Source organism: Hordeum vulgare, chromosome 3H, assembly GCF_904849725.1.
Source record: "Hordeum vulgare subsp. vulgare chromosome 3H, MorexV3_pseudomolecules_assembly, whole genome shotgun sequence".
NCBI classification, from domain to species: domain Eukaryota; kingdom Viridiplantae; phylum Streptophyta; class Magnoliopsida; order Poales; family Poaceae; genus Hordeum; species Hordeum vulgare.
The window spans coordinates 575,809,106-575,819,559 of NC_058520.1; the positions used below are offsets into that span (position 1 = coordinate 575,809,106).

General features: G+C 44.7%; 1 protein-coding gene across 1 annotated transcript; it reads left to right on the top strand.

Moving 5' to 3' along the window:
* Window positions 1–908: 908 nt before the first annotated feature.
* LOC123445254 (protein THYLAKOID RHODANESE-LIKE, chloroplastic) lies at window positions 909–4,671 on the top strand. The gene is made up of 9 exons (XM_045122215.1): window positions 909–1,629; window positions 2,248–2,350; window positions 2,449–2,514; window positions 2,652–2,726; window positions 2,813–2,887; window positions 3,005–3,085; window positions 3,764–3,997; window positions 4,080–4,262; window positions 4,370–4,671. The coding sequence occupies exons 1-9, from the start codon at window positions 1,034–1,036 to the stop codon at window positions 4,415–4,417; spliced, it is 1,461 nt and encodes a 486-aa protein (XP_044978150.1). The 5' UTR covers window positions 909–1,033; the 3' UTR covers window positions 4,418–4,671.
* The last annotated feature ends 5,783 nt before the right edge of the window (window positions 4,672–10,454 follow it).

A 10,454-nucleotide genomic window follows, 5' to 3' on the forward strand; every position in this document is an offset into this window, starting at 1 on the left:
CATAATTACAGTTTCCACAAGATTACTTGTGTGCATTTTAGTTAGGGAAACACTTCCAGCCGGCGCGCCGGCCGAATCATTCGATCAAACGCGTGAGGCGCGTGCCACGCGCCTCGCTAGCCAGTCATGCAACATTTTTTTTATTCAGATTTGCTGCAATCACGTTTAAATTTGCTACAAACATTTCTTATTTTTCTATTTTATGTCCATTAAAAAAGGTGCATCCACGTTTGGTCGTAACTCGAGTTCGTTGGATTTTTTGATACAACCGACGTTTGATTTTTGCTACAATCGTGTTAATTTTTGCTACAACCGGTGTCTTTTTTGCTGCAATCGTTTACTAAAAAAGTTGCATACACGTTCGTCAGAGTTGCAATCCGAGTTTACCAAATTGTTTTTGCTACAACCCATATTTTGTTTTGCTACCAAGCATCATCAGCGTCGTTTTTTTTTTGCTACGAACACGTTGATATTTTTTGCTACAACTATATTTTTGTAGCAACCGTGGACGAAAATTGTTGCATCGTGACTGAAATTTAATGCATCGAAAGAATTTTGCTGCATGGACATATCTAACGATGCGGTCTGCAGATCTGACGGCCGCGCTAGCGTACTGCCCATATTATATACTCCCTCCGTTACAAAATATAAGTCTTTTAAGAGATTTCACTAGGTGACTACATACGAAGCAAAATGAATGAATCTACACTTTAAAGTACGGAGGGAGTAGATATCAATGCTTAAACGTATTAAATAATAGAACGCCATTTATAAAAAAATGCGTAAAGGCAAGAAATGACAAAGAAGATCGTATTCGAAGAAGTGACAACGAGTCCACGAGAAATCACAGCCTCTCAAACGGCCACGAGGCTCATCTCCTCATCCACGTGGCGCCCTCCCTTTGGCCGCCTCCTCCCAGCTCACCCCCTTCCTCATCTCCCCACAGTGAGGGAACCTGCTCCTGCCCGCCAGCCACTAGCAGTTGCCCGCGCCACCGCTCCCGCCGACATCGCCGGGCGCCACCGGTAATGCAATGGCCGCCATCGTCTCTTCTGCCGCGCCAACGAAGCTGACTCCTCCGCGCGCCCGGAGGCCCAAACATGCGCGCAGGACTAGGCGCCTCCCCCTTGGAGGCCCCGCGGCGGGCCTCTTCGCCACGCTCGGATTGAATGGCGGCAGCGCCGCTCTCGCCGCTCCTCTCTCCTACGAGGAGATGCTGCGGCTCTCATCCGACACCGCCGGTGGTGGGGGTGACGGGTTCTCCCTCCCAGACCTCGGCCTCGGCGGGTTGGTGGACTTCGTCGCGCAGAACCCGCTCGTCGTCGCCGCGGGCTTCGCCGTGGTCGCCGTGCCGTTTGTCGTTTCCCAGGTTCTTGGCGGCTCCCCCAAGCCGTACGAAACCGTGTCCGTGAAAGCCGCGTACCGGAGGCTTCTGGAGGAGCCTGACGCGCAGCTCGTCGACATCAGGCCGCTCAAGGACGCCCGGGAGGTCGGCTCGCCGGACATCTCGGAGGCCAAGAAGAAGGCGGTGGCCGTGCCCTACGACGGCGAGGACAAGAACGGTTTCTTGAAGAAGCTTGCGCTGAGGTTTAAGGACCCGGAGAACGCCACATTGATCATTCTTGACAAGTGAGTAGCTCGAATTTGTTGACGCCTGCAATGTGTTTGCTTTTTTGTATGCCCAATCTTTTGAGCCAGGCAGTGAAAACTTCTTGTTAATAATCGAACTGGGAATAGTGTCATCTTATGTTCTCAAAATTAAAATAAACTAGTGAATGATAACCAATTTTACATGGATAAATTCCAGAGAACTTGTTAGTTGGGTAAAATCCTCATAAATTATATCCCTGATGTTTTCCACCTGCTCATTGACTTGTGGAAGATAATGTTGTCAACACTTAGAAGTTATAACATTGTAAATGCTTCTCCATGGTGCCGATGAAGTCGATCGTGGTAATTAAGACATCGCTGATAAATAGTGAGGAGTTCAAGTCGGCAGAGAAAAGCTAAACAGATAGCTTGCATCTTAGAAAACTTGAAACAATTCTGACTCTACTAGATAATTGTAAATCACTTTTCTCTTTTGATCAACGGTATATGGTTCCATGAAAAGGGAGGCACATACTTAATTTTCATTTTTTTATCTTTCAGGAGGAAACAAATAATTGTGATAAGTATTATAGTAATTGTCCACATGGTTTTATAACATTGTCCCTACGAACATTTACGTTAATAAATTGGAAACAGGTTTGATGGGAACTCTGAACTAGTTGCTGAGCTTGTCACATCCAATGGCTATAAAGGTGCTTTTGCGGTAAAGGATGGTGCGGAAGGACCTCGGGGATGGCAGGTACTTATGCTCCACAAAGCTTGTTTTCCCTGCTAACTAGTGTTTAACATGTATATTCGCTCTGCAAAATGTCACCATTTGCTAGTGCTCTACTGCAGAGCAGTGATCTTCCCTGGACTGCTCCCAAGAAGGGATTCAGTTTGGACTTCGGTGAGCTATTTGGGGTGAGTTCAACGTGACCTTTATTTTGTTTACCTTCACTTCCAATAAAAATCTATTTCCCTGTATCATGTGGTCCTATGCTTTTGTTCATTTAGATTTATGTCTCAGTTCATTCCTGAGTGTGGTGCCTAACTTACAGGATGGTTCTCAAGGTTTGCCTGTCACAATTGGTCTTGCTGCAGCTACTGGTTTGGGAATACTTGCCTACACAGAGGTTTCTAATACTTGACGTGCTATCATCTTTTGAGGAGTTGAATCACTGTCCTATTTATTACAAATAATGCATGGCCTATGTTGCAGATAGAAACCGTGCTGCAGTTTCTGGGTTCAGCTGCCATTGTCCAGGTTGTGGCAAGCAAGCTCGTCTATGCCGAGGTGCTTATTTCATTCTTTTCTCGGTGGGCTTTGGAGATATGAACGACAACCTTTTCCTTTGTAGTGAAAATGATTTTCGTTGTCAAACTCTTCTGAACCTATTGATGCCGCTCCCAGGACCGAAAGAAGACCCTTCAACAGATTGATGACTTCTTTAACAAGAAGATTGCACCAAAGGAGCTTGTTGATGAAATTAAGGTAGTTTGCCATCCTCCTGGTTGCTTAGAGTTAATCTGGTTGGTGCACTGTTTGCCAGAACTTACGCTTGATTTGCACCAGTGCAAATTTCCATGTCCTCATAGTAGTTTTTCTCATAAGCCAACCATCAGATACAATGTGGTTTTACATTTCAATTTCAGTTTCAGAAAAATTTCAGCACCGACCGAAATCACAGAAATTCAGTGATTTCGGTTAGCATTTCGGCCAAAGGGCTGAAATATTCACTTGAATTTAATTAAGTATTTGATTGTTTTTTATTTTTTAATTCCTGTGTACTATTAAAATTGCTGAAATATTTTGACTGAAAGGTAAATATTTCTGTGTCTTAAATTACTGAAATTCAGAATTTCATCGAAATCTCACTGAAAGGTGAAAACCACTGGTGAGCTTGATGCTCCCGTGTGAAACATCTGAATCTCTTTGGCAAAATGACATGTTCAAGTCTTCTAACTGCGTGCAATTTTTCATGGAGAAAAGACACGTGGGATGGTTTGGGCAATAAACACATTCCACTCTGAATATCCCCTTGTGAGGGGCCTTTCTTTAGAACATGATGAGTAAACTTGCATTGTTTTTCCTTTTTTTCTTTCGGGGAAACTTGCATTGGTTTTCATATAATAAATAGGTCGGTTATTAGTATCTTTTTGTCATCGGCAGGAAATCGGGCAGGCTCTCCTGCCTTCATCTGGTGAAGCTAAGAGCCAACCAGCAACAGCGGCAGTGCCAGCTGCTGCCACGGCAACTGCTGCACCAGCAGCAGCACCAGCAGCCCCAGCTGCTGCCACGGCAACTGCTGCACTAGTAGCAGAACCAGCAGCCCCAGCTGCAGAAGCCAGCACAGAATCGCCTCCTGAAACGGCAACATCAAGACCCCTGTCACCATTTGCAAATGTAAACAGTATTTCATTGACATCTTTATCTGCAAAAGTGAAGCCGACCAATCTAACTCAACCACCCTGGTTCTGCATTTCAGTATCCAGATCTCAAACCACCGGCCAGCCCTTCCCCACCAGCTTCAGAGGGTAAAACCGAGGTGAAGGCTGATGTCGCAGTAACCGAATCGCCACCGGTGGAAGTTAACTCAGCACCGGTAGCAGAAGCCGTCGAAGAATCATTGCCTCCTGCGAAGCCCAGACCTCTTTCGCCATATGCGAACGTAAGCTTATACTGTTCCGTGACTTCAATATGCTTCACTGTACATTCAAATGCATGTGAAATGCAAACGCCATGCTCATCACTATGCTTGCTTTTGCGTGCGTGCAGTATCCAGATCTCAAACCGCCGGCCTCTCCTTCGCCTTCGCCGCCTTAGGGATGAGTTTGTTTTGAGAGGATCGAGCTTATCGTTGGCTGTCGTCCGCATAAGAAACCAGGCATAGAGGGACATTGATCTGTTCATAAGGCACCGCGCTAGAGTACCAAGGTCTCAAGCAGTACATATGTATCTCCAGTGATCGATTCGTTTTGCTCTTGTAATTGTGGAACTACTATAGAAGAAACTGAGGCCGGCGAGCCTCCACTTGTGAAGCGTACTGTCATTGTTGCAATCCGAATTTTTTCTAGAAACTGCTCTATGCTGGCAATATTCAAATAAGAAAATTGGTACAGAAAATAAGTTGTACTACTGCTCCTGCGTATCTCTAGGCAGCCAGGCGGCGGCCCCAGAGTTGGCAAGTTGAAACTGCAAAACTGGATTCCAATGAGGGAAACTCTCGACCAAAATGGGATGGTCGTGGGCGGCGAAAAATGCCGACGAAGGCCGAGCTCCAGTGAGCTTGTTTTCAAATTCTATTTTTTTTAGAGCATGTAAAATTACAAATTTAAATTAGAAGACACGTGCACGTGTATACTATGTATATGCAAAATTTCACAGCAATATACATTATGCATTTACATGTGGCGTACAGAAAAATACAAATACACATCTTTAAACGGGCCTTTTATTTTTGTTGTTGGGCCGGATTTTTTTGTACAACATACAAATGACAACATTTTTTGGCGAAATTAGCACGTTCTTGCGGAATACATACATGTTTTCATGGATTTTTTTATATATTTTTTAAACTTCTAAATATGCCTTTTGATATTTTAAAAATACCGAGCTCAGTGGAGTTCGGCCTCTGAAAATCACGAACTCGTGAGCGAAAAATGCCACCAAAGGCCGACTCCAATGTCGTGGAGGTGATATTTGGCTTGTGCACATGCAAACCGAATCCCCCATACCTTTCCTTAACACCCCTCCCCCTCTGATATCACAGGGTCCTACAACCAAAAATAAAGAGAACGAAACACCACACTACTACACAACAATACAAAAGACACCACTCTATGGAAACGGCAGCGACAAAACCCGCGGTAAAACAAATTTGCCAACATATGGGGGAGGTATATTGTCATCCGCTTTTGATATTGGCCTCTATGCAAACAAAGTTTGTGTTGACCCATTTTCGAATACTCCATGATCATTATAAATAGTCTCGTAACCCTCATAGAAAACCTACCCCCACTCTCTCCCCGACCATTATCTCCCCTTATGTACAAGGCATGGCGGCAGCGCTCGCGGTGACCTAGCCGGACTCGTGCGTCCAATTGTGTGGTGGGCCAGCGCATCAACGGTGTGAAGGCATGGTGTGGCTCCTCCTTGTCCCCTGCTCCTCTTCAGTCAGATCACGTCGTGCCGGGTCGGAGGGGACCCAGGAGGCGAGAACGAAAAAGATGTCGGTCGTCTCTGCCTCCTCTCCAGCAATCCGTGTTTACATCATTTTTTTTGTATTATTGATTATTTACATATGCATGAAGTATGCAAATGTAGTTTAGCACTTTACACATTATGGATCATGATGACCATCTAACGGCCACCACCATATAAACCTCCACATGCAGTATAACAGAGTGACGGGTGCACTGCCCCGGAGGTGGACATGACTGATCAGTGTACTCACAAGAGTGATGTCAGCTCCCGCCGAGGCGACAACCAAGGCCATGATTTCATATGACGCTAGCGAGCGGAACCCTTATATTGTAGGAAAAGTATTCTTTTTGACCAACTAATTTCCCAGGGAATTAGCCGCACGCAGCGCGCTCCACGCGTCCTTGTGGGACCAACCCACTAGCCATCACAACCTTATCACTTTTCAGTCCCGAGCCACTCGTTTCTTCCTTCTCTATCTCTGCATTTTCCTTTCTACACCGTGCACTACTACCACCGGCTGCTGCAAGGGCTCACCATCGCCACCGCTGTCGTTGCAATGATCACGGGCTGCACCCTACAGATCTCGTCGGCGGCACGCGCTGCAGCCCGGCACCCCTCGTAGTGGTGACCGCGAGACACTGCTACCTGCAGTTCTCGCCGACAGCTACATATGCTGCAACGCAGCATCCCTCAACAGCTAGCGCTGCAACCGCAACACCCCGCCGGCGGCTGGGGACGCATTGAAGATTTTCGTCGCGCCCGATGCTGCCATGGAGCAGCCCCCGGTGGCCCACGGTGTTGCGATGCAACGGTCGTCGGTGCTACCACGGCGGCGATGCTTTAAGTGTTGCGAGGCGTCATCAGGTGCATTGGAGCCATCGGTGCGCTGGAGCCATCGGTGCTGCGTTGGAGTTATGCCGGAGTTGCATTGGATCTTCATCAAAACTGTTGATGCTGCTTTGGATCTCTGCTGGAGTTGCATTGGAGCTTCATCGAAGCCGTCGAAGTTGCATTGGAGCTCTACCGGTGTTTCATATGGTCGCCGGTGTGATCGCTGATGTTGTGATGCAGCATTGTCAGGGCACTTGAGGTGTTGCGTATTTGTGTTGGAGGAGACCCAAGGTCAAGAGAGGTCCTTGTGTCATGGATGTCTTCCAAAAGGAGGAAGAAGGGATGCGAAGCCTACAATTGAACGGCCCAGTGTACCTAATCGGAGGGCTCATGAGGCGGATGATGTTTTGCAAACATCATTTGAATGATTTGTAGCAGTTGCCATATTGTATCTGAGATTGTATTTATTTCATATATTTTCTGTAGCGCATAGTCCGACAGAATGGTGGAAGAATGAAGTAGAGATAGGGTCCGGTTCCATCACTACATATCACAGGTTTTGCTTGATATACCCAAGCATCGGTGTCGTTTGTGGGTGTTGCTTGAAGAACATGTCGCTTGCACCAAGAATTATCGTGCAATTATATTACGCAAACACCCACAAAGTAATTACTCAACGAACACACATGCCTGAGATTAAGATGTTTGTCAAGAATAAGAAATCAATTTAAATTAATCGAAAAAAATGACATGAAGGAGCACGAAGAAGGTATAGACATAACGAAAAAAAAATTATGAGTTTTTTTGAACAATAAGAGACCATGGAATCTTCGAAAGACATCGAGACGAGCCACAAGGGCCACACATGGACAGGTGGCGTCCCTGCGATAGGTCGCGCCATCTGCCCATGTGCCCCTCCTCTCCCCCCTCTGTTTGCTCTAATTTCATGCCTATAAATTAATATATATTTCAAAACCTTCGAAGCGAGACATGAACGAATTTTATCGTCGTTGCAATCCTTTATTCCTAAGTGATCTCATCTGAATCCACTTTTCGGACCCTGTCGAAGGGGGAAATCATTGGGTAGGTCATCCCTTGCATTCATGGTGATGTATGAATAGTTCATCATCGGGACTAAATGTATGTATTAGTAGCTATGTGTTTGATCTCTCTTTCATGTTTTTGATGGATGTTGATCTTGTTATATTAATAGATTTATTAATATAGTTGGATCTTGTGATGTTCATCCCCATCTATCTCTTTTTTGTAGTGAATTGAGTCATGCTTTTTGAGGCTTCTTCATGTCGGATTGAATACATATACATACATACTCCCTCCGTCCATAAATAAGTATACATATAGATTTGTACTTAGTCAAACTTTTTAAAATTTGACTAACTTTATAAAAAATAGTAGCAACATATATGACATGAAAATGATATATTTGAAAACTTCATGTAAAGATAAATCTATTGATACTAATTTAATGTCATAAATGCTAGCACATTTTTTAATAAAGTTAGTCAAAGTTTAACTAGTTTGACTAACAGAAAAGGAAAAAGTACACTTATTACCGGACGGAGGGAGTACATATATATATATATATACATGCATTAAAGCTGCTAAGCTAGCTCGACTGAGGTGAATTCTCTGTTCTTTGCATCAAAGCTTTCCCGATCGACGCATGTCCCCAGTTCCCGGTCTAAGAGGGTGCTTGGATACGTTTTAGTCCCATGACTAAAAGTAGTGAGACTAAAACTTGCTAGCCTCACCCATGCTTGGATCCAAGTACTAAAGAGACTAAAATCAAGTTAATGAGCATTTATTATCCTCCAAACCCTCCAATCCAGAACTTGCATGAAGAGTTAAATGAGGAGAGAGAGGACTAATGCACATTTTAGTAGGGGTACCCCTGACTAAAAGATTTTAGCCTCAAGACTAGTTTTAGCCTCTCTTTAGTCAGGGGTGCTTGGAACTTTAGCCTCTTAAAGAGACTAGTTTTAGTCAGACTAGTTTTAATCTCTTGGATCCAAGCACCCTCTAATTTGGTGCCAGTTTTATAGCGTGAGATTGTTGGTTCAACCGTTTATCTCGCTACGTGGAAGTCACTTGAGGATGTTTGACTGCCGAAAATATATGAATCCAGGTCTAACCCGTGTACCGCTTATCTCACTTGTGGGCATCTCTTCGTGAAACGTCTCGACTAACCCTTTCCCGAGTAATGCTACACCTACAAAGGCTTATTTAAAGATTTTACGTACAAACTGATGTGTAAGATTGTGATTGGTTATTGAGGGATGAGGGGCCCCACCCCCACTGAAAATCAGGGGGGAGAGAAGAGTTAGTTTGGAAGGTTAAGTAAACTTTTGTAAGTTTTTGTAGGTCTAGCATTATTGCCCTTTCCCTACCCTTCCAGATAAACTCGGGATCGAAACACTCGATGGAAGCCCTCCAACAATGACAGGTCATCCCCACACCCTCTCGTCTCCCCGTCCCTTTCGATGTCGCCACCTCCTCTGCCGCTTCTCCTCTATGTCATGGATCTTATTCCCTTCGTCTGTGTGCACGGCTGCCGCTATACCACTCGCGCACATGGTTGATTGGCTGCAGCTGTCGTGCTCAGCCGTGTCTCCTCCCTCGGGTTTTTTCATTGTTTTGATCCGAGGGGTGTAAGTTAATCACGCAACGAACTCGTTTTGAAAGAATTTCACGGTTTGACCCTTTCTTTGAAACGCCAGAGACCGTGGCGTTGCAGCCCTCTTAAGAAACGCCACTCTATTGTGGTGTTGCAGACCTTCCTTGAAACGCGTGTCTAATGTGGCGTTGCAGGCCTCAGGTGAAACGCCACTGGCTATGGCGTTTCTTGGCTTTATATTATGCCACCCCGACCCCCTCGCCCACCAACCACCATTTCTCCTCTCCTCTTGTTCTTCCTTGCACGAAAAAGCTCTCCCTTGTCGTCAAGATCACCCCTTCGATCTCCCTCCTCCCTCAACCTTTTAGTTGGTTCTTTGGGGCAAATCAAAGAGGCCGGTAAGCTCCTCCAATCCCTCCAATTAGTTTTTGCAATGATTTTGTATTTGTGTAGATTTTTTTGCACTAGGTGTTCTATTTATGTCGCATTGTATTGGTTGGTTTCTTATTATTGAGGAGATTTAGTGTTATGGTTAGGGTTATGCCTAGTTTGGTTGGACAAGGGTTAGGGTTAGTGTTAGGTTTTGTGTTATGCCTAATTTGGATGGACAAGGTTTAGGGTTAGGGTTTGTGTTAATGCCTAATTTGGATGCAAATGGTTAGGGGTAATGTTTTGTTAGTTGTTTTGTTATACTTAGAATTGGTAATTTTGTCCCCCTTTTTAGATGGACAAGATTGTGAATATTCATTATGTTGACAAAGAGGCATTCATGAATGTTGCTATTGTTGACAAATATGAGGAAGTGTTGATATTTGTTGATAGTCCTACTTATGAAGAGGTTGTGGCAAAAACTCGGATAAGATTGAAGTGGGTTGATCCAAGTGACCAAGTAGAATTATTAGAAAGATATGATGTTGGGTCGGCACACAAGTATCGAATGAAGACAATGCCTATCAAGTCTAATTTGCATTGGGTTGCATACAAGGAGGCTGTTGCATCCTCGATAGACAAGTCACTCGAAGTGTTTGCTAGTACGATGCTCAATGCTCCTCTTCATGTTGACTTGAACCAACCCATAGTAGATGATTTGAGCCCATATAATGGTGTGGCACCTATTGTTGAGCATAAAGTAGAAGTGGAAGTAAATGAGTATCCCCAATATGAGTTTGGAGGTAGTGCACCGATCAAAGA

Excerpts from the sequence above, each read along its gene's own strand:
- LOC123445254 (XM_045122215.1), top strand. The coding sequence starts at position 1,034 with ATGGCCGCCATCGTCTCTTCTGCCGCGCCAACGAAGCTGACTCCTCCG. Across the intron at positions 2,727-2,812 it reads GAATACTTGCCTACACAGAG|ATAGAAACCGTGCTGCAGTT; the intron begins GTTTCTAATACT and ends CCTATGTTGCAG. Across the intron at positions 3,086-3,763 it reads AGCTTGTTGATGAAATTAAG|GAAATCGGGCAGGCTCTCCT; the intron begins GTAGTTTGCCAT and ends TGTCATCGGCAG.